Below are 24,297 nucleotides of genomic sequence, written 5' to 3' on the forward strand. Positions count from 1 at the left end.
AAGTGTTTTGTGCTGACAAAGAAGGGAATGTGTGGGGGCTGGAGGTGTGGGGATGAAAAGGACGCTGCCTGCCCCAGACAAGCAGGAGTCTGTGGACAGGTACCCAAAACAGAGATGCTTGTTACCTGTCTCAGGCTCAGGACAATTTTCACAGGAGACAACAGAAGGTGATGCAGAAGAAAAGGTGTTCTTTTACCCTATGAAAGCAAGGATTAAGCCTCTAATCAGAAAACACCAATTTTTACAAATCTGGGGAAGGCATCTGCCAGCGTGCTTCCTGTATCCCATTTCAGGGTCCCCTTGACACTCTTGTGTGTAAGAGAGAAGCCCTGATTTCACTGTTTCTTGGACACTTTGATCTGAAGAAGGAAGCAGAGGCTGTATCCCGGCCCATGAGCGTGCCTTGGGAGCAGGATCTCTGTCAGCACGACAGGTGCCCCTCTGACCCGGGGAGGCGTGTCATCTCACCAGCGTCGTCGTGAGACCCAGGCAGGGAGATGCCTCTGATGACACTGGTGACCGAGCTCTTCCCACGTTCTTACTGGATGCCGGGGGGTGGGCAGTGGAAGACTCTAAGTTGAGGCAGGTGAGGACACTTTGTTACTGAGGAGTTGTGCATGCAAGTATAAGGGTTCCGGTAGGATGAGGACATGGAGAAGGCAATGGCACCCCACTCCAGTACTCTTGCCTGGGAAATCCCACTAACGGAGGAGCCTCGTAGGCTACAGTCCATGGGGTCGCTGAGTCGGACACGACTGAGCGACTTCACTTTCACTTTTCACTTTCGTGCATTGGAGAAGGAAATGGCAACCCACTCCAGTGTTCTTGCCTGGAGAATCCCAGGGACGGGGGAGCCTGGTGGGCTTCTGTCTGTGGGGTCGCACAGAGTCGGACACGACTGAAGCGACTCAGCAGCAGCAGGATGAGGACAAGGAGAGCTTCATTATAAACTTTCCAGGAATCTTAACAAACAAACAACAAACTGTGTCTTTTGGGAAGGAAGGGAGGGAGAGAGGAAAGTTAGCTCACTGAAAACACATTATCAGAATAGCAAGAGAAAGAAATAGGACCAGAGGTGCTGTGTTAAATTAACACTGACTACCAGAAACATTACTTTGCCAACAAAGGTCCATCTAGTCAAGGCTATGGTTTTCCCAGTAGTCATATATGGATATGAGAGTTCGACTGCAAAGAAAGCTGAGCACAGAAAAATTGATGCTTTTGAACTGTGGTGTTGGAGAAGACTCTTGAGAGTCCCTGGGACGGCAAGGAGATCCAACCAGTCCATCCTAAAGGAAATCAGTCCTGAATATTCATTGGAAGGACTGACGTTGAAGCTGAAACTCCAATACTTTGGCCACCTGATGTAAGAGCTGACTCATTTGAAAAGACCCTGATGCTGGGAAAGATTGAAGGCAGGAGGAGAAGAGGATGACAGAGGATGAGATGGTTGGATGGCATCACTGACTGGATGGACATGAGTTTAAGTAAACTCCGGGAGCTGATGATGGATAGGAAGGCCTGGCATGCTGCAGCCCATGGGGTAGCAAAGAGTCGGACACGACTGAGTGACTGAAGTGAACTGAACTGAACCAGGATTTAATTTTCATCAGAAGCATTTTGTTGGCTTCCCCTACTCCACAGCTCTGCCCCCAAAGAACCAACAAAAGGTTACTTCTTCGGCTCACTCTTTCTCCTACCATATCACGATTGAGGGGTATTGGTTTCCTACTGGACAGGTTGTCCTGGAGATGCAGAAGGAAGCACTGATCGAAAAAGGGGGGAGGTGCCCTCCTCACAGAGCACTGTTCCGCTGTGCATCCCACGGGCCCCTCCAGTTAACTTAGGACTGTAAGAGGCTTGGTTTGAGTATTTCACAAACTCCCAAATGCACTTCTCCCTTCTGTACTAATGCACAGGGACCCTGATGCCCCATGCACCAGGTTCTGGGAAGATTCAGGCATGGTCCTTGCCCCTTTGAGTCAAGTGGTCTCGTTCAAGGGTGAGGGAAACAAACAAAGGTGCTAGCAGTCATTAGAACATAGCATACCACTGGGGAACCATGAATGAAACCTCACACTTTGTTACTGCACTTGGCAACCACCTCTCTGTGGTTGAAACAAATTGCTACCCGGGGTTGAGGGGTGCATGGTTTGAACCACAAAGATTTGTAATCATCATGTAAAGACACGTTAAAAATACGGAGGATATTTTGCCTGGCAAGGAAGTCTGAGAAATTACTTAAGTGATTTTTTGGTAGCTCTGAAGCATCATTATAGCCAATTGCAGTAACCACCCTTGTCAGTTTGTTCCCTTTGCTGGAACACAGGTCAGAAGAAATAAGCTTAAGTGGCAAGAAAAGGGGTTTAGTTTAAACATAGGGGAATTTTTGTGGTAATGATGTTATCAGACGATGGAAAAAACCAACTGCAGATTCTGTAGCCTCTCCCCCCAGAGAAGGACTTTGTAAAAGAAAACAGGCCCTAAAGCTGCCCCGAATGTCCTGGAAGGTCCTAGCCTCGCTGTACAGGGCAAGGGCCACATGGCTGTGCAGTAAAGAGTTGGAAGGAAGATGCCACATAAATGTGTCCCTAACCCATTTGGGGTCTGTTCATTGGAGATTCCCTTCAAAGCTACATGCCACACATACACACATAGGGAAAAGGCCCTTTCTTCCTGAGAAAGACTTAAACTGATACTGCTGGCTTGGCAAACAAACAGTCTTCTTTCCATTGTAGGCAAGTCACTCGGAAGAGGGGCTTTCGGAAAAGTGGTGCAAGCATCGGCATTCGGCATCAAGAAGTCACCCACCTGCCGGACTGTGGCTGTAAAGATGCTGAAAGGTATGGATGCTCTGATTGGGCTTTCAACTTCCCCATCACGTTCCCTATGTGTTGGTACTAGTGGAATGTGGCCTAGTAGCAGACAGAGGCCGTGTCTGCTCTGGCCACATAACTTTCTTCTGCTGGAAGACCCTTGACCTCTGGAGCTTTCCATGAGGCCACCAAGAGCTCAAAATAAACCTTGTAAGTGAAACAGTCCAGCAGTATCCATGGGAAAATGATTTCTGTCAAAGATGTTTCTCCTACCCCGTCTCAGACTCTTGTAGGCTACCAGGGACCTAAGCTCACAGTAACCACAGGTATGAATTTTTGGAGTGGTCCCCTATGACATTACAATGGAAACTTGGCTGTATGTCTAAATCTCAAAGGCTCAGCTGGGGCTTGAGCTCACTATAAAGACGATGAAGCTAGAACAATTGAGTTGATCAGAACGTCAAGCTATTTTATAGGATCAAGTCCTGTCCATAAAACATTTCCTCTTTAGAGATTTAAAAACAAATAAACAAATTATCTTTCTATGTTAACAATACTATCACTCTGAAGCACTGGGAGCTGGGTCAAATGACAAAGCAATTTGTGACCACCACCCTAAGATAGAATGAAAATGAAAACCACTGAAAATCTCATAAACCAAACATCTCCAAGACACACAGCTCCCCACTGCAGGGGTCCCCAACCTCCAGAATCTACCGTCTGATGATCTGAGGTGGAGCTGATGTAGTAATAATACAAATTAAGTGCATAATGAATGTGATGCACATGAATCATCCTGAAACCATCTCCTCCCCCTGCCCCCAGTTCACGGAAAAATTATCTTCCACAAAACTGGCCCCTGGTGCCAAAAAGGTTGGGGACCTCTGCTTTAAAGTGCAGAAAACACTTCTTCATTGTGATGAAATTGTCATGTTACTTCAATGCATTTTAAGGTTCCCAAACCAAAAGAAACAGGACTGAAAGCCCACAGGGCAGTTTTCAGCTTTCCAACATTGCTGACACATTGCCAGGGGGTTTTCAGGCACAGGAAGCTCTGCGCTCACCCAAGCAGGTAGCTGGCAAAGAGTCTAGCTGAGAGACCCATTCGCTGGGGGGGCGGGGACGGCAAAGCCTTCACCTTCATCCAGCGCTGACACCGTCACTGCAAAAAGCCCCGTGTGGTGATATTTTCCACTTCAAAAGCCTGTTGAGTGACGGCTCTGATAAAGCTCTACAAAGAGCCTGAAGGTAGCCAGGAAAAAGGAGTTTTGCATCCACGAAACAGGAGGATTTGTTCAAGGGGAACTACCCAGATGATCACAGGCATTTCTGAGATCATCCCGCATTCCAGCACCCCACCCTGGACACCCCCAATCCCAGGGTCTAAAGAGAAAAGGTATCAGCACGTCTTCTATGAGAGAAAGCACCAGACTAGGTATTGGGTTATGGAAAAACCCAAATGAACTTTCTAGCCAACCCTATATACTTTAATACGGTAGCTTGAATTGCATGAAATTGTCACTTTTCTTATTTTTCTCTCTAGAGCTTCTGTGAGGTAGATTTTATTATCTCAGTTTACAGATAAAGAACCAACACCCAGAAAGGTTAAGTAGCCTCTGCAAGGCCACACAACTCAGCCATGCAAAAGGAGGAGTTCGGGTGCAAGGCTCATCCCCCTGACACACACACACCTCAGTGCTACAGAAGGGCTGCCTTCTAGAAATGATCCATTGCTCCAAAATCCTGAAAATGATTCTGGTCTGTGTTCTGGAGGCAAGGTGGTATCCAGCCTTAAGATAAGTTGACACTAAATCTGAAAGCATCTTATCCCTCAGCTAGTTTTGTCTTCCTGCTTACGACCACACACAGGGAGACAAAACTAGTTGAGCAATAAGATGCTAGAAGGGGCAAATCGGCTGCCCATGCTTGTGTATTATAGGCCCAAGATAAAAGCCATGGCCCTGCCTGTAAATGGAAAAATCTGAGCTAAAGAACCTGGTTTTCCCTCTGTGCCAAAGGGGCATCAGGGCATGGAAGAATGAATTTGAGGGGGAAATTCTGACTTGAGATTTTCTTAAAAGGCCCAGAGAATCTGTTCTATGCAATACAAAAATAGTGTGTATAATATCTTAATAAAGGCTTATCATTTTTTTAAGCCAGCAGCCTTGACTGCAAGAGATTGCCAAATCACCCACTATATAACATCACTAAAACACTATTTTCATTCAGGCTTTCTTGTTTAAGTTGGTTGGCCATCTGTTTCTAGGAGACACTGGAAAGGCAGAAGGTCAAACAAAGGCCATGACTCAGAAGCTCTTTCAAAGTGCCCTTGAGCAAAACCTTTAACCTTTCTGGGCCTTAAGCCCATGTCTGAGATGAGAAGAGTAATCATGTTGTTTATTTGTCTAACGAATATTTGTTGAGCATCTACTCTGAGCCAGTCCCAACTCCATTGGGAGGCTTCTAGTGTTTATTTGGTTATTATTAAAAAATGACTTGTGCTTATGAAATTCCATTCCAATATCTACCACAATGTGAAACGCACAGCCTTCCACTCACTTCTAGGACTGTCCTACAGAAACACACACGGGCGCAAAGATCACAGGCTGTTTATTAAATAGTATTTGTAATGGCAAAAACAAACCACAACTGTAGACCATCTAAATGTCAGGAATGCCATTAATCAATTTAAAAGGATGAGAGAAGTCCATCACATTTAAAAGGAGAGAAAGCAAATTATATACATCAAATTTGCTTTTATATTTTTATATATGATCCCATTTATGTAAACAAACAAAAGACTTTTGATTGGCTACATATATTTATAAATGCATAGAAAATGGTCTGAAACTCCAAGTGATTAACAGTGGTTACTTCTAAAAAGGTAACTGGATTTCTTTCTTTTTTTAAAAAAAAGGTAACTGGATTGGGATGACTTTCACTTTTTACTCCATAAACATATTGTTGAAATATTTTACAGCAAGCCAATATGACTTATTTTAAACTTCTAAACATAATTTGAAATTTGTTAATGCTTTATAAGTTAACCAATAAGAGCAGACAGACAGGACAAAGTTAATCTAGGCTTTCGACTCTGCTAATTCTTAGACTGACGTTGTTTATCTCTGAGAATGAAGCTGAAGTCAGATGCTTACAGACCCTCCTGACTGGAGATAACCTTGAGGAATCCAGGGAGGAAGAGGTTACAGGGAAAACGTAACAACACAGCAGAGATGTTTACAGAAGGGGCCTCTCTGCCCTTGCAGGCCCCTCTGTGCTTCTCCTTTGTAATTCTCAAAGTGGGGAAAGTGAGAAAAAGAGGAGATGTGGGCGCATCCCTGCCTGGAAGCTTCTAGCTGGGCCTGGTTCTGACAGAAGTAAGCCTTGGGAGGGCGCTCCCACGAGGTGCCCAGGTCCGAGTCAGCACCTGACCCTCAGGGACCCGGTCCACCCAGAGGGACGTCCAGTAACTGACCCCACACCACTCCAGCCTCACTGTAGCCCAGAGGATGCTGGCTCAAGAGGGTGGAGGAGTGAACAGAGGCTGGAGACTGGCCTTTCTGCAGAGCGTGGGGAAGTCGGTGCAGTGAGAGCTGAGTGCTGCTCACCTCCGAGGGGACGAGGGCCGCCCTCGAGGAGAGAGCCCCACTGTCCCGTCACCCTGACTCTCCCTTGCCCCTCACACAGAGGGGGCCACGGCCAGCGAGTACAAGGCTCTGATGACCGAGCTCAAGATCCTGACCCACATCGGCCACCATCTGAACGTCGTCAACCTGCTGGGAGCCTGCACCAAGCAAGGAGGTAGGTGGTGAGGGGGCTGCTCTTCGGGTTCACACGCCAGGGCAGCTTCTCTGTCCCCCCCACCCTTCCCTCCACCCCCTGGAAGACGGCCTGCTATGGTCCGGAGGAGTCTGTCCCAGGATGGAAGGGGCTCTCATCCTGGAAATGCCTTCCCTGGATGCTTAGCTTAAAGGTTCCAAACAGAAGGACTCCCTTTGAGACCCGTCTGGTTCTGATGAACCAGACCCAGAAGGCCACCCATGATGGGAGCCGAGGTAAACTCGCAGAAGGTGGGCATTCCGGAAGCTTCCTCCAAGGGAAGGGATGGCTCCAGGCAGGATCCCAGTGGAAGGAGGGGCCAGCCATGGCCTTCAGACAGGCCTCACCCACCCGGGCCAAGTGCAGGGACTGGGCAGTGTCATGACCAAGGCTCCCACAGGCCTTTCCAACCTCCCCAGGGCAGGGCCCGCAGCCAGGGGCCCCTCTGGGGCCATGTCTTCTTTGATCCAGAACCTGATGCTGTTCTTCCCTCAGGCCTTGAGCCCGGTTGGATGAGTGGTGGGGAGGACTGAAGGGCCTGGGGGAAGACTACAGGGCGCCCGGGGACCCGCAGTGCAGGTCTGGGGTTGCCTCCCTTCCCAACCCTCTTGCTTCTTTTGGCCAGAAGTTGGCAAACCACGGCCGGTCAGCCTGTGGGCTTCATCTGACCGTTTGAAATAGCTGGGGGACGGGGTTGGGTGGGGGGGCGGGCAAAAGAAGCATATTTTGTGACATGGGATAATGTTACGAAATTCAAATCCGTGCATTCGTAAAGTTGAAACACAGTCACTCAAGGGTGTCATCCAAGGCGCTCTCAGGCTTCAGAGGCAGACTTGATAGAAGTGTGGCCTGCTGCCTAGTCACTCCAGTCGTGTCCCACTCTTGGCGACCCCATGGACTGTAGCTCGCCAGGCTCCTCTGTCCATGGGAGTTTCCAGGCAAGAATACTGGAGTGGGTTGCCATTCCCTTCTCCAGGGTTGTGTGGCCTACTGAACCTCAAATATTTATCTTCTCTTCCTTTATAAATTGGCTGATCCCCACTTGAGATCTTGAAAGGCCCAAGGCAGTCTCCATGCAGACGCCCCCAGGGGGCTGTGGTGCAGGGAAGCCAGGCCAGACAGGACCTGGGAGAAGGGGCTGATGTGACAGTGTCCAGAGGCTGGGGGCAAGGAGGGTGGCTGCCAGTCACAGGCAGAGCCCTGACCTTGCCCCGCCCCCTCCTCAAAGTTCTCTCTCTCCCCTGCTACTCTTTTGTTTCTGCTTCCTCCCCATACTCCTCCCCCATGTCTACTCCTTTTGTATTTTTAAACTCTTTCTCAGGTTCAATTGAAAAAGAAATCTCACTCCTAAGTTGCATCTCCCAGAAAATGTTAGTTACCAAATCATGTCTGACTCATTTTCGACCCTATGAACTGTAGCCCATCAGGCTCCTCTGTCCATGGGATTCTCCAGGCAAGAGTACTAGAGTGGGTAGCCATTCCCTTCTCCAGGGGGTCTTCCCAACCCAGGGTTTCCCGCAGAACTCGCTAATATTAAAATAAGTAGGCTTGAGACCTCCAGGCCTACCGAAGCTGGCAGATGACTGGCTGAACTTGCGTTGCTTTGGTTGCAGGGCCCCTGATGGTGATTGTTGAATACTGCAAATATGGAAATCTCTCCAACTATCTCAAGAGCAAACGGGCCTTATTCTTTCTCAACAAGGTAAGGAACTTCTGGGTTGGGGATTTTTCAACAAAGAATTGAGTTTCCATTCAGGCTATAGTCACGTCTAGTAGTCATGTACAGATGTGAGAGTTGGATCATAGAGAAGGCTGAGCACCAAAGAACTGATGCTTTCAAATTACGGTGTTGGAGAAGACTCTTGAGAGTCCCTTAGACTGCAAGGAGATCAAACTAGTCAATCCTAAAGGAAATCAACCCTGAGTATTCATTGGAAGGACTAAAGCTGAAGCTAAAGCTCCAAGTCTTTGGCCACCTGATGGGAAGAACTGACTTTTTGGAAAAGACCCTGATGCTGGGAAAGACTGAAGGCAAGAGAAGGGGGTGACAGAGGATGAGATGGTTGGATGGCATCTCTGACTCGATGGACATGAGTTTGAGACAGTGAAGAACAGGGAAGCCTGATGTGCTGCAGTCCATGTGGTTGCAAAGAGCTAGACATGACCAGAGCAACTGAACAACAAAAATAATAGCATAAAACAAGAAAATACACTTTCCCGTTGCCAACTAGAGAAATGTTGCTAGCTATCCATCCGGCTCTACAAGGACCGAGTCATGAGCCACTTCAGTTGCTGACCTTTGTTCTCAGTCGCTCAGTCGTGTCCAATTCTTTGCATCTCCATGGATGGTAGCCTACCAGGTTCCTCTGTCCATGGAATTTTCCAGGCAAGAGAACTGGAGTGGGTTGCCATTTCCTCCTCCAGAGGATCTTTTGCTGCCCTTTAAAACACTCTGAAAGGAGTTCAGGTGGAGATTAGAAATGAGGCAGTCTGTGCCCTGGGAAAACTAGCAGAACAGGCCTTCAGATAGTCACCGATTTTCACATGAGAAATTTTTTAGGAACCTGTATCTTGCTCTCTCTCCTAGTCAGAAAAGCTCTGAAACCATTAACTAAGGTATCTATTCCCTGGGACTAGCAGCAGCCTTCCGCCTGCATATGCTCTGGGTTGCACACACTGTCTTCACCAGAATCACGTGTAAACCGACCTCCTCTACCTCCTCAGAGCTCTCTGCAAGGCTGCTTCCAGACCACAGTCCTCAGAAAGACACTGAATAAACCTGACTCACAGTTTTTAGGTTGTGCTTTTCCTCAGTCAACACCATTAATGACTAAGCTTAAAATACAATCTCTGCTTTTTCCTTTAAGTTTTTTTTTTTTCCAGAAATTAATGCAACATTGTAAAGCAATGACACTCCAATAAAGGAGCTAGATAACAAGGAAGCAAAAAAAAAAAAAAAAACTCTTTCTTTCTGTGCTAATATATCACACTCTTTTGTGGTGAGCACAGAGCTTATTTGATCCCACTGTGTGCAGTGATAGAGATTAAATCTACTAGCCATCTATTTAAATATTAAGTCATCTTGATAAATTTCTCTCTCCCCATCTCCCTCCCCCTCTCTCCATACAGACCCAGACATGCACAAATCACTTAGTCACTCATATCTTAAAAGATGATGGCAAGGCAGATTCTTTACTATCTGAGCCACCAGGGAAGCCCAAACCTAGGTGGCATATTAAAAGGCAAAGACATCACTTTGCTGACAAAGGTCCATCTAGTCAAAGCTATGGTTTTTCCAGTAGTCATGTACAGATGTGAGAGTTGGACCATAAAGAGGGCTGAGCACTGAAGAACTGATACTTTCAAATTGTGGTGCTGGAGAAGACTCTTGAGAATCCCTTGGACTGCAAGGAGATCCAGTTAATCCTATAGGAAATCAACCCTGAATATTCACTGGAAGGACTGATGCTGAAACTGAAGCTCCAGTACTTTGGCCACCTGATGGGAAGAACTGACTCATTGGAAAAGACCCTGATGTTGGGAAAGACTGAGGGTGGGAGGAGAAGGGGACGACAGAGGATGAGATGGTTGGATAGCATCACCAACTCAAGGGACATAGGTTTGAGCAAATTCTGGGAGACTGAAGGACAGGGAAGCCTGGTGTGCTGCAGTCCGTGGAGCTGCAAAGAGTTGGACACGACTTAGCCACTGAAAAATAACATGATGAGAATCTTAAAGCTGAAAGGGATCTTTGTGATCAGCTAGTCCACACTCACATCACAGACGTGCCTAGAAAGTCCAGCGATTGCCTTAAGGACATGAACTTGGCAAAAGATAAAGTCAAGAAGAAAGAACCCAGCTCTTCTAATGTCCCTTCAATACTTTTTCCATGCACTGACCTGGTAAGAGGGGGAAAAAACATAAGAAAAAGTGGAGAATGGTACCCTGGACTGGGAGCTGCACAACTCCTCCTCAGTCCTGAAATCCTGGGCTGGCTTCAGGAAGAACTAAGCCAGCAAGAATACCCCAGGGACCTGGGCAGGATGGAACGTTTGCGTTCGTACGTCCTTTGTTTGAAGAGCCTGCTTCCTTCTCGGGCTATATTTAATGATTCACCTCCCTGTTGGTGGAGCTCAGTGTTTTCGTGGAAAACACACAGCTGTATTTCATATTTGGAACCTAAAGACATATAAAGAGAAGGTGAAAGAAAAACCGAAAGGCTAAATCGAAATGGGATATTTCATTTTCCAAATAAATTCACTAGGATCTTTAAATATTATCTGTAATAAATCCAGTGGATTCTGTCCGAGTCCCCAAAGTTCAGTAAATCAACCTTTATTTACCCAAAACAGTTACCAAGAAGCAGAGCTAACTATACCATTGACCAGGAGTGGGGAAGCGGGGGTGGGGAGGGGGAGTCTGAGTTACGGTCCCTGGAGCTTCGCCAAAGAGTCAAGAACTTTTCACCCCAGCACCTTCCCCTGCCCACTTCTGTCCTGCAAAGGGTCTCGTGGGAAATAAAATTTCAGTCCCCAGCTGAGCAGAATCAAATCTAACTGCCTCAGGGACATACAGTAACCAGAGTTAACATTCTTTACCTGCTCTCAGGTGGGTCACCTGGATGGCAGCGGGGGTTCACTCTGAGAACTAACTCCCTTCTGCAGCAGGCACAGAGGGCCTCTTTCCAGGGGCAGGAGCCTAGCGACCCTCTGTGCTTCCTCGCTTTTGGGGGCTGAAGCTGTCTTGTCTGTCCTCTGCTTGCTCCCACTGCGCCCTCTAGTGGAGGGACCATTCCCATGTAGTGATGCTTCCAGAAAAAACCAAGGAAGGATGGAGAGCCGGCCTGGCCACAAAGCGCAGGTGGTTCAGGGAACACCTCTGAACCCCAGTTCCCCTACAGCCACCCCTGAGCCAGGTACCTGGTAGACTCACGAAGCCACTGATAATGCTGTTTCTAGAGTCACAGCAATTAGATGAATTACTAAAGATGATACCCATCTTTTCTGGTTCCACCCAAAATGAATAACTCCTGTGAGTCCAAACGCAAGATGATAGAGCTTTTCAGATGTGGAAAAGGAAATCCCAGAAAAGCAAGGTGGTTCGCTGCTCAAGATCACACACTGAATGAAAGAGTTGGATACACACCAGGGCTCAGATGCCCAGTTCAGAATGAAAGGCATTTTCTGCCTTTGTTAGGATCAGGCTACATCTTTGAATGGAGAGGAGAAAAAGAAATGTTCACGTTCCCTCCTTCTCCAAGGAAACCAGACACATTGGTACCTGCAGCCTCCTCTTATTACTCCCCCTGGGGATTATAAAGCATGGTCTCGGGTCGACTGGGGTCCCTTGTCCATCATTCCATATCATCTTTCCCAAGATGGCGCGCAGGATGGAAAAGTGCTTACGGGCACAGAACGGAGTTGGCCAGACCTGGGTTCAAGCTTTGCCATGTACCAGCTGCATGTGACTTTGATTATTTGACTCCTCTGAATCTATTCCTTCATGTATTGTAAGAGCTACTTTGTAAAACTTTTGGAAAGATTAAACAAGAAAACGTACCTAAGATCCTCAGTGTGCTGGCTCGCAGAGTAAGTGCTCGGTAAACAGCAGCTGCTGTGAATATTCCTTTATCCCACCTGAGATGCTACCCAGAAGCCCTGTCAAAAGTGGAAGACATCCCACCCCCAGGGGGCAGCCAGGTTACTAGTTCACTAGCCCTTCTGCCAGAGGACATCCTCCCAACACAGGCAATTGCTGGCCGTCCCTTTCATCACTGTCTTCCTTGGTCTCTTAAAAGGATGCAGCCTTACACGTGGAGCCTAAGAAAGAAAAGATGGAGCCGGACCTGGAGCAGGGCGAGAAGCAAAGACTAGACAGCGTTACCAGCAGCGAGAGCTTCGCGAGCTCTGGGTTTCAGGAAGATAAAAGCCTCAGTGATGTTGAGGAAGAGGAGGGTAGGTATTAATTCCTTCCTGTCCTCCACTCTGAGATATTTTTACAACACACTGTGCATCTCTGAAATTTTTTTCTTATTTATCACCCTAATAAACATCCGTGAGAGACTCGAAGGCTAATGTCCTGGGGAGATAAGATTTGAATTTAGATTATTTCCAGAGTTACTAATTTTGACAGGGAACCGTACAATTGTCTTCCCCCCCAGGCCTTTTTGTCTTAATGGATCATCCCCCCTGCCCCCCTCCCCACCTCCCCCAACACTAGCAAACCGGGCTAGAGGCCTGGAAAAATGTTGGCTATTCATGTGGAGACTGAAATGCTCTCAAAGATGAACTCTGATCTGTTTGTTGGTTTGTTATATGTTCGGCTAACACTGTTCCAATAAGCTGGGATTTGGTGGCCTGACAAGAGACTTTACAAACAGCTCCGGTTTTAATGCTTTCCAGATTTTGATGACTTCTACAAGCAGCCCATCACTATGGAAGATCTGATTTCTTACAGTTTTCAAGTGGCCAGAGGCATGGAGTTTTTGTCTTCCAGAAAGGTCAGCTCTCACTCTTCACTGTTCTGCTTCTTCGCTGGGCCTGGATGTGTGGGTATACACATGGACAAACACAAACCTTCGCTATAAGTTCCCTTTTCCTCATATTTGCTAGTATGTAGGCCCTTAAATGGGCTTCCCTGGTGGCTCATTGGTAAAGAATCTGCCTGCCACTCAAGAAGATGTGGTTCAATTCTTGGGTCAGAAGATCCCCTGAAGGAAAAAATGGCAAGGCACTCCAGCATCCTTGCCTGGAAAATCCCAGACAGAGGAGCCTGGCAGGCTATAGTCCATAGGGTCACAAAAGAGTGAGATACAACTTAGTCACTAAACAACAACAGGTCCTTAAACGTAGAGTGAACTTCACAACACACGTCTTAGTCTGTCCTGATGTGAGCGAGGAGGTTTGAGAAATGACTCTTGGGCACCAGTGAAAGTGTTAGTCGCTAAGTCATGTCTTACTCTTTGCAACCTCTATGGACTGTAGCCCACCAGACTCCTCTGTCCATGGGATTCTCCAGGCAAGAATACTGGAGTGGGTTGCCATTCCCTTCTCCAGGGGATCTTCCCGACCCAGGAATCAAACCCAGGACTCCTGCATGGCAGGCGGATTCTTCAGTGTCTGAGCTACCAGGGAAGGCTTGTGGGTAGGGTACCAGTGGGTAGAACTTAATTCCAGGGGAAGAGCTCACTGGGCTTCAGACTAGATGATCCCGGCACCCACGCTCATGTTTTCCCCTAGCATGCCTCCAGAACTGGTCAGAATCTCAGAGTACACGGCTCCACATCTGTTAGCTCATCCCAGGGGAGTCCTCCTAGGAGACTCCAGCTGGGCGGTGATCTGGTCTCAGCAGCTCAGGATAGAAGGCTATGGGGAAGTCGTGCTCCCTGGGAGGATGGACGGCCAGCTCTGTTTACCTGATGCCATCCTGCAGCACTGGGGCAGAGAGGATTCGGGGCACTCCTTGACTTGGGGGCCTCCAAAGGGTCTGAATTTGTAGAGAGAAGTGCTTCATGTTTGGGGCGACCCCATGTGCGTGGAAAGCTGGTCCCTTCGTGTAAAGGAAGCATGTGGCATGAGTCCCCGAGTTAGGAACAGTGAGAAGGCGCAGGAAACTTCTGGATGAGATTAAGACAGCATCGACGGTGCCGCTGGTTTCATTCTAGTGCATTCATCGGGACCTGGCCGCGCGGAACATACTTTTGTCTGAGAACAACGTGGTGAAGATTTGCGACTTCGGCCTTGCCCGGGATATTTATAAGAACCCCGACTATGTGCGAAAAGGAGATGTAAGTCCAAAGTTTGATGTTTGTTTGACTCACTGGGGCCCTATCACTTCTAAACCATAGACCAGAGCCCTTGGTAAATATTTACACTTCCTCGGCAGAGGTCCCCAAACGACAGCCTGTGCAGACAGGCTGGCCCCACGGCCTCTGGACCCGAGGGTCCTCGCACGGGGCCCAGAGAGGCCCTGCTCTGCTCCTCCGGTCCTTCCCTTGGCCCCAGCCCAGCTCCTGTCCCTTGGACCCTTGACCACTGGTCAGTAGCCCTGCCGAGCCCACGTCAGCCCCTCCTCTCCCCTGCCTGGGGGAGTTCCCCGGGCAGCTGGGAGAACAGCCTGGACTCTTCCCCTCAGATAAAGCTGGGTGATGGATTCGGCAGGTGTACACGTCTCAGGAAAGGGTGGGGGCAGCCGTCCGCATGACCTCGCTGGGGAGGAAATCACGTCCCCCTTGGCCCTGCCCTCCTGCCCAGCATCTCTGCTGGCTCACACTGGCCTCTCCTCCCTCCCGTCTCTGGCGATAAGTGTTATTTCCACTTTCAGAACTGACCTCCCGTGTCCTCTCCCCTCTGGCCTTTACCCTGAAGGCTTCATTACGTCTGGGTCTGGGCCCAGACAACTACTCTCTGCTCCTGGCTCTCAGGACGAGCACACAGGTCATCCAGAGAGCTTGTTAAACTGATTCCAAAGTCTTGAGTGGGGCCTGAGAATGTGCCTCTCTCTAACAACTCTTCAGGTGCAGCGGACTCAGCCAGTCCCAGGATTCTACTTTGAGAACCATGCTCCTTCTGTCTCTCTTCTTTCTCTCTCTCTGACCTCACTTCGAGGCATGCAGGATCTTAGTTCCCCGACCAGGGATGGAACGCACATCCCCTGCATCGGAAACCTGGAGTCTTAACCACTGGACCCTGCTGGGGGAGTCCCCCACATTTTCTTTAAAAGGAAAACACAACAGGCTTTCCTTGAGAGCCCTGACTTGCAAAGATGGCAACTACCTGGGTGTCTGTCTTGCTCTTTCCTGTGCGTCATTCAGCCTCTCCCCACCCTCCCTGCTCTATCTTTCTCTGTCCCCCACTCATCCCAGGGTCCCTGTCAATCTCCATCCCTATGAAGCCATAGGGCTGAACCCACTGGGACTCCCACTTCAAAACTAGTCACATGGGGCACTAAACACTGTCTATCACCTTCCTTCTTTTCCGTGCCTTTGCCCACACCTCCCAGTCAGTGACTCTTAAAATCCTGTGTTTTATATCGGAACGCCTTTCAAAAATCCTCCTTGTTAAGAAAAATTCCTGGAAATGATCGATTTTCCAGACGCCTTCTATCGGGTTTGTCAAAAAGTCTGTTTGGGTTTTTCCATTAGATGTTACAGAAAAACCCCGAGGAACATTTTGGCCAACCCCGTAATTCGCAGGGCTCTTTCCCAGGTCCGCGTGGCATACAGGCTGTTTTGGGAAGGAGGCTTTCTTACAGAGTCAGAGTCGGGTGCTCTGGGCACAGAGGAAGGGCTTACTAAACAGCTACTGCCCATCATAGGGATGAACACGGCACACTTTCAGGACCACACTTCAGCCTGACGCGCACTCTCCGTTCTGGGAAAGCGTGGCTGCTCTGGGAAATGGTTTAAGGCCACGCGTTATCTGGGAGGCGACCCCCGGGTGCTCGGGTCGAATGTGCTTGTTTGCATGCCCTCCTGCTCAAGGCCTCCCTTCACCCTTTTCCAGACGCGACTTCCTCTGAAGTGGATGGCTCCCGAGTCCATCTTTGACAAGATCTATAGCACCAAGAGCGACGTGTGGTCTTACGGAGTGCTTCTGTGGGAGATCTTCTCCTTAGGTGAGGCTGGGGGCAGGAGGAGAGGGGACAGCTGCCCAGAGCTGAGCGTCTGCCTCCTCTAGGGAGCTACCTGGGCTGCGGCAGCCACTAAAACCGCTCAGAGCGGTGTACCCATACATGCCTGGACCGCAAAAAAAAACACGCAGCGGGCTGTGAGAGAGGTCCGACTAGGATACAACCTCCAGTCCCACTTACCTCCAGCCAATCTGGCTACCCCTTCCCTGTCTTCCTAATTCCCTTCCCTTGTCCTAATTCCTCAAACACCCAGACTCTTTAATACCCACACCTCTCTGCTCCCTGCATCCTTCCACCCAAAACCCTGCAGAATTTCCCAGGAAAGACCCAACAAGCTCAGCTCACCGCCTCTGTTCAGCATGGCTGGCCCCAGAAGCCAGTTCACACAGGATGAATGGCAGAAATGCTGGCTGTGTGTGGGTGCGCTCAGCTTCCACCAACACGCACTGCAGTGGCTGCAAGCCTGGTCCCAGGCCCGCGCTCCCAGATGAGTCCGGCGCCCACATCTGGCTGCAGACGCGGACCTGATGCTCTGAGGCCTCCCTCAAACGGCCGGGTCTAGCCAAGTCTTTTAGACTTTGCCAAAAACTTGCCTCTCAGAGCAAATAAAAGTCACCCAGTAACATCCCTGGCTTCCTGTAATGTGGGAAATCCATTCCCCTGCTTTCGATGACAGGCACCTGTTGCCTGCAGTCTTTGAAAGCGGCTTGGCAGCCGCAGTGGCCCCCGCAGGGACACAGCGCCAGCGCCGCACGCACCCAGCTGCTTCCTCCAAGCTGCGGTCACTCCAAGGTGCAGACAAACAAACGCTGAGAGACACGAGCTTCCAGGGCTGGGATGGGGCTGATATGGAGGCCTGCTCACCCCCAGCCACAAATCCCTCCAAGGGGGCTGTTCCCTGCGATGCTGCCCAGAAAATTTGGCAAAAGGCAGTCCCGGCTCCTCTGGCCCTCCAGGCCCGTGGGCAGCCCCCCGACCCTCGCATCAGCCCGCCCAGTCCCGGCTCCCAACCCCCCTCCCCCAGACCCATCACAGCAACTGCCTCTCCTCAATGCTGTATGAGGTTTACAAGAAAGTAGGGAGTTAAAATCCCAACAAATGAGTCTCTAAAGGATGGGATTTGTCTAGAGCTCCTTCTCCGGGTAGGGGGACCCCTCAGATGCCAGCCTTTCTCCTGACCAGACAGCCCTGGGAACCAGGCAGGGGGCATCAGACACCCAGCACTGTGGGGCCGACCCAGGTGCTCTGTGGCCGTGCTGTGTGCCAAGGGCCCTTCCCGTCCCTGGGAATTTACCGCCAACTGTCACCTTGGAGGAGACAGACGCTGAACTGGCCCGCATGTGCCCGAGGCCGTAACACGCCCTGTGCTCTCTCGTCCCCGGTGCAGGCGGGTCCCCCTACCCAGGGGTGCAGATGGACGAGGACTTCTGCAGCCGCCTGAAGGACGGGATGAGGATGCGGGCACCCGAGTATGCCACGCCTGAAATGTGAGCCCCCACCCCACCGCCTCCACTCCCACCCAGACCCCCATCCCCCACGGTTCCCCTCAGACCAGGCCTCCTCAGGAAGGGGACGCTCTGTTGAGTTTCAGAATCCCCCGTCCTGGGAGATACAGGCGAACCCTTGTCTCCAGGGATGCCCCTGAGTACCTCCGTGGGGACCCAGCACCCTCCAGAAGTGGGGCTTTGGGTCCCGGACCCATCCCTACCTGGGTCCTCCCTCCACCCCGACACAGCATCCAGGTGTGAGCCTGGGGAACCCTGAACAGACCACCGAGGAGCTGGGGGCCAGACCTTGGGGGTGGCTCAGACTGGGAACCAGTGGGCTCGGCAGGCAGCCGGGGTGGAGGCCAGCAGGGAAACAGTGCTGACCCCCGTCCACAGCAGGGATCTGTCGGGGGCTGGTCTGGAATGCAGGGGAGCTGGGAGGGAAAGGGGCCTCCTGTTAGGACCTGGCTGGGACCTGTGAGCCCAGGGCCTTCCTGACAGCTCTCCCCGGCGGACAAGTGCTCACTCGCCCCGCAGACACTTTTTCCACTCTGGGCCTGTTTTGCACTCTGAGGCCTGGGCCGGAATGTGATGACCCCAGCAGTTTTGTGTCCAGCTGCCATCAAGGACTCAGGGGAGCCCCACCACCACCATGTCCCCCCGCCCCACAGCAGCACCGCCTTTCCTGCAGGGCCCTTCCATCCCACCCACACAGCGGGGGCCAGCTGGGAGCCCTGCGATGGCCTTCGGGAGGAGCTAGAGGGAACGAAGGAAGTGGGGCTTGGCCAGAGTGCAAGGCCACGTCTCTTTCCTTCACGGTCCAGAGACGAGCTAGGTCAGACCCGGGACGAGGAGGCCCGAGGACTCAGGCCACAAGGGCAGGGCTGGGAGCAGCCCAAGCGCAGAGGGAGAAGGGACCCGGCCTCGTCAGGTGCTTGTGGTGTTTTGGCCAGGAAAGCACAAGGCCCTTCTGAGAGCTGGGGAGACAGCCAGGTGAGCCCCAGGCCTGACTGGGCTGCAGAGAGAGAAAGGCAGGAGAGCTCTGAAGTGCTAGCTTCTTTTCACCAGGAGTTCTGGTTTAAAATGATGACTCTGCACTTCGTGGTTTAAGTATTTCCCCTGCTATAATCTCACTGGAAGACCCCAGACCGTGTCGGGGGCAGGCGGGCGGGAATCGCCATCTGAACTGAATGAGTGATGGAGCTAGCCTCTGAGAAGTGTCATGACTAGTTAGCTACATACAAAGGAGACAGACAGAAAGGTGGTCCTCCGGACTCCCTAGACCACAGGACTATCAAGTTAGGAACATACCCCATGTTCCTTAGAAGAAATACTCTGACATGTTCACTCACGCTTTGAATTAAATATTTCTGTCCACTTTCCATATAATCTGAAAGTCACAAGGGCAAGTTCCTAGTGACTAACAATAATAATTGTTGGTGTTCAGTTGCTAAGTCATATCCGATTCTTTGCAACCCTGTGGACTACAGCACACCAGGCTTCCCTGTCCTTCACCAGCTCCCAGAGCTTGCTCAAACTCATGTCCATTAAGTTGGTGATGCCATCCAACCATCTCATCCTGCCGTCCCCCTTCTCTTTTCACCTTCAACAGTAATAATAATTGCAGTCATTAACAGGGGTTATTATTTATTAGTTACTTAGTGCTTATGAAGAGTCAGGCACTATCTTAAACACTTTAACATATACCCATTTACCTCATTCTCATAACAACCTATGCAGTGGGTGCTATTATTATCCCCATTGTACAGATGAGAAAACCAAGGCATAGGACACAGAAGTGGTTTGCCACTTTGCTAATTAGTTAAGCAAACCAAGTCTGAGTCCAGAGCCCCCAGTACCACTACACACTTGCAGGGTGTGTTTCCAGCGTTTCCAGTTCTTATACTTGTTCTGGTCCAAAACAACTCACATCAACTTTGGGCCCCAAATGGCCTTGGACTTTATGAAAGCTTCAATCTTTATCTGTGAAGAGCACTTGTACCCCAGCTTAGAGCTAGAGAGAAGGGTGGTTCCTCAATTCTAGGGAGTTTCTTATAGAAATTACAAAAAGCAGCAGCTTTGGGAAATGTTAAGTCCAGAAATCAAGAACGGGCACAAGTACATGTATGGCTGAGTTCCTTCCCTGTTCACCTGAAACAACCACAGCATTGTTAATTGGCTACGCATGCAAAGTTGTTGCAGTCATGTGTGACTCTTTGCGACCCCATGAACTGTAGCCTGCCAGGCTCAGGTCCATGGAATACTCCAGGCAAGTATACTGGAGTGGGTTGCCATTGGCTATACCCCAATATAAAATGTTTTTGGTGTTTAAAATTTTTTTTCTTTTAATTAAAAAAAGAAGTCCAAAATTCAAACCTTTAGCATTTGAAAGCTGATGGAGCCATTTCCATGTTGCTTGTACCAATAGCGGGAAGACCTGGGTAAGGATAACGTGCATTCTCAGAACTTGGGTCCTGTGACCTGAACTTGACCTAAATTGACGTGCACTTGGGAGCTTGGGTGATAGCTTGGACAGGAAGCTCCCTCCACAGGCCCCCTCACCCCTAGCTTGCTTCGAGAAGGCCTGTGGGTTTGGGTGTAACTGGTGTCTCTTTTTCTTATTAAACCTATTTACTTAGTGATGTAAAACGGTTTAACGTTGAGTCATTGGTTCCTCGCCCACAGCCTGTTTGATCAGATGTCTTTCAATGAGGAGGAGAAGTAATGAATGTTTTGATTTTTTTCTTTTCCTTTGGTGTTTGCAGAGATGATTTGCATTGAATTTTAGGCAAGAGGAGTGGAAATCAGAAACCAGGGATCAAAATAAAAAACAGCAATAGTTGTAGGTGGTCCCTTTGGCTGGTTTCAGCAGAGAGGAACCTGGGAGCACCCTGCTCACAGCTCTTGCATTTCCTCCACCTCCGCCTTTCAGCGGTGAAGCAGTGCTAGTTGAGATAAGCCTGCAGCCTCCTCTTGACCGAATGCTGCCAACTCCCAGGCCCACCTCCCTTTTTTTGCCTGGTTCAAGCCTTTCTTGCTTTGGCTACTTTTCATAGAACATCTATGTATCTTTTCCGGGCATCCCTGGTGGCTCAGTGGTAAAGAACCCACCTGCCAATGCAGGAGACGTAGGTTCAATCCCCGGGTCAGGAAGATCCCCTGGGGAAGGAAATGGCAACCCACTCCGGTATTCTTGCCTGGAGAATCCCATGGACAGAGGACCCTGATGGGCTACAGTCCATGGGGTCACAAAAGAGTTGGACACGACTGAGCAACTAAACAACAGCAAGTGTATATACAACTGTGTGTGTGTGTGGGGGTGGTGTGGGGGTGTGTGTGTGTGAGGGGGGTGTGTGTGGGGTGTGGGGGGGGGTGTGTGTGGGCAAGGTGTGTGGGGGTGGTGGTGTGTGTGGGTGGTGTGTGTGTGGGGTGTGTGTGTGGGTGTGTGTGTGTGGGGGTGTGTGTGTGGGGGGTGTGTGGGTGTGTGTGTGGGGGGGGGTGGGGGTGTGTGTGTGGGCGAGGTGTGTGTGGGCGAGGTGTGTGTGGGGGGTGGTGTGTGTGGGTGGTGTGTGCGTGTGCGTGTGCGTGTGCGTGTGTGTGTGTAACTGCTCTCCCAACAGCCTCTGAGAGTCTGTTTCTTGCTAGAGGCCAGGGAGCCTTAAGTGAGATAAGGTAGATTCAGGCCAGCCTCCGCCACAGCCCCTGCACCTGAGCTAAGGATCCAAGACTCGAGTCCACCTGCCTCTGCAGGATTTCTACACCTGTCTCAACAGATTAGTTAGATGGCATCACTGACTCAGTGGACATGAGTTTGAGCAAACCCCAGGAGATGGTAAAGGATGGGGAGCCTGATGTGCTCTGGTCCATGGGGTCGCAGAGAGTCAGACATGACTTAGCGACTGAGCCACCACCTTACTGTGAGATCCACATGGGACTGTCTTACGCTCCTCCAGGCCACTGGCAGGCTGGCCCAGGTTCCCTGGATGGGGCACGTGCCTGGAGCCCCCACTCTAAGGCATGGAGAGGTCAGGGAGGTCTCTCAGGTCAGGGAGAGTGAAGGGACCTTGGGCACGGCAGCCCCCGTCCTGTGTGCCCAGGGAGCAGGGGCGACACCCCCGAGTTATAGTCCCCTTCCTCGCTCCCAGCCTCCTCCATGCCTGTAAGTTCCACTCCCAGCAGGACCTGGCCCAAGCAGCCTCTTATGTATCACACTGTGTACCCACAATTTAAACAGAGCGAACACTACATACTGAAAAAAGCATCATCTTTATACGCATGACAACGCCCACCCCTCTGCCGACATGTATGGTAACCCATGTACCCACTACCGCCTCCAGCCATCTCTATTTTCCTCTCACCCAATAGCTACCAGATCATGTTGGACTGCTGGCACAAAGACCCAAAAGAAAGGCCAAGATTTGTGGAGCTTGTGGAAAAACTAGGTGACCTGCTTCAAGCCAATGTACAACAGGTAAATTTATCTAGACTATCAGAAGGCCAGCTGCCTTTGATGTTAGTCAAGGGGGTGTCTTACTTGTCTCTCGTTATTTAGTGGCTATTCACAGCTGAGATTGGGCTTCCCTGGCGGCTCGGTGGTAAAGAATCCAGCTGCCAAAGCAGAAGACATGGGTTCTACCCAAGTCTGGAAGGTCCCCTGGAGGAGTACCCACTCCAGTACTCTTTCCTAGAGAATTCCATGGGCAGAGGACACTGGTAGGCTACACTCCATGGGGTTGCCAGAGTCGGAAACAACTTAGTGACTAAACGACAGCAGCAACAGCTGAGATCACTATCGAAAAAACAAACAAAAAAGTGCATATATGCGGAATTATCATCCCAAAACACAACCAAGATTATGGAAATGACACAGTTGAACTGAGACAGCGCTGCACAGAAAATAGGCTCAAGTAGAATGCGCGTGACCAGAGCTCCACCTTTGCTGTTTCAGGATGGTAAAGACTACATTCCGCTCAACGCCATCCTGACAGGCAACAATGCATTTACGTACTCGACACCTGCCTTCTCTGAGGACTTCTTCCAGGAAGATATTTCTGCTCCCAAGTTTAATTCAGGGAGTTCTGATAATGTCAGGTAAGATCTTTTCTTCTCCCACTTCATCTGATACGATTTTCAAACTTAAAAAAAAAAAAAGTCCACCTCCTAAATTCAACCATAGCATGTTGCCTTACTCTGTCTGTGGGCTTAGCCAGTGGCCCAGTGGGTAAGTGCAGGAGACAAGAAGTCACAGGTTCAGTGCCTGGGTCGAGAAGATTCTCTGGAGGAGGAAATGGCAACCTACACCAGTATTCTTGCCTGAAAAATCCCATGGACAGAGGAGCCTATAGTGAGTGAGTGAGTGTGTGTGTGTGTGTGTGTGTGTGAAAGAGGACATACACCATTTAATGCTTTGCCTCTAAACACTTTGGTATACATCTTATATGGAGGACATGGTAACCCACTCCAGTATTCTGGCCTGGAGAATCCCATGGATAGAGGAGCCTGGTGGGCTACAGTCCATGGGGTTAAAGAGAGTCAGACTTGACTGAAGCAACTTAGCATGCACATGTATCTTGTAAGGGGTGTTCTCCTGTGCCAGCACACCAAAACTATCACAAAGAAGCTGATCATCTCTTCATCTTATTAAGTTTGCAAGTTCCCATTATTGTCCCCAAATGTCTTCTGCACCTTTTTTAAAAGCACCATCCCATCAAGAATACCTTGCATTTCCTTCCATTTCTTTAGTCTGTCTTACTCCAGAAGAACTCTCCCATCTTTTCCTCCTCGAGGACCTTGAGTTTTTGCATGATACCTTCAATACAGTGAAAACAAACTGGATTTGTTTTCTTACCTGACAAACTACAGTATCTCTTGTTAGTGCGAAGGAAACTGGAGAAGGGGTGAGGGAAGACAGATACACCGAGGGGCCACGCTGGATAAGGCCAGCACCTTGGTGCCAGGAGTGACAGGTATGTTCCACTCACTACAGTAAGTCCCCTACATACAGATGAGTTCCATTCCAAGAATGTCCAATTTATTAGTAAGTCCAACAAAGTTAGCCTAGGTACCTATCTAACATGATAGGCCACGTAGTACTGTAGTGTAATACAGTCATACTGTATCACTAGAAACCTATTACAGTAATACTTGACCGTAATAGGTTTATAATACTTTTCCCACAAATAATACATAAGAAACACAAAAAGGAAAACATTTTGAATCTTACATACCTAGTGCGGTACAACAGCTGACACTCAGGGGCTGGCATCAAGTGAACAGGCAAGAAGAGTTCCTGGCTGGAGGGGGGAGAAGAGGTGGGAGATGGTAGAGGGTCATCAGCAGTCGGAGACGGAGGGACGTCAGCTGCGATGTCACGCTGACGGCAGGTTCTGATTCCTTGCTGGGTTCAATTCTATCTACCCTCTTGCTTCCGGACATCCTGGGCTTGATATAAAGATACTGTACTACTGCGCTCTACCGAACAGTAATGTTTAAAGCACACAAAAGCACAGCCGCTTGTAGAGAAGGCACGCATACAACGATGTACG

General features: G+C 49.7%; 1 protein-coding gene across 2 annotated transcripts in view; it reads left to right on the forward strand.

The window, feature by feature from the left end:
- Positions 1-24,297, forward strand: part of FLT1 (fms related receptor tyrosine kinase 1) — a 207,153-nt gene that overhangs the window by 170,669 nt on the left and 12,187 nt on the right. For both annotated transcript variants that reach the window (XM_052649905.1, XM_052649906.1), the window contains 10 exons: positions 2,739-2,843; positions 6,504-6,617; positions 8,249-8,337; positions 12,433-12,589; positions 13,037-13,134; positions 14,299-14,421; positions 16,139-16,250; positions 17,653-17,752; positions 22,118-22,223; positions 22,701-22,843. In XM_052649905.1, coding sequence (XP_052505865.1) covers positions 2,739-2,843; positions 6,504-6,617; positions 8,249-8,337; positions 12,433-12,589; positions 13,037-13,134; positions 14,299-14,421; positions 16,139-16,250; positions 17,653-17,752; positions 22,118-22,223; positions 22,701-22,843 — 1,147 coding nt within the window. The remainder of the gene's footprint in view (positions 1-2,738; positions 2,844-6,503; positions 6,618-8,248; positions 8,338-12,432; positions 12,590-13,036; positions 13,135-14,298; positions 14,422-16,138; positions 16,251-17,652; positions 17,753-22,117; positions 22,224-22,700; positions 22,844-24,297) is intronic.

The sequence above is a fragment of the Budorcas taxicolor genome, chromosome 12 (genome assembly GCF_023091745.1).
Source record: "Budorcas taxicolor isolate Tak-1 chromosome 12, Takin1.1, whole genome shotgun sequence".
In the NCBI taxonomy this organism is placed as follows: Eukaryota; Metazoa; Chordata; class Mammalia; order Artiodactyla; family Bovidae; genus Budorcas; species Budorcas taxicolor.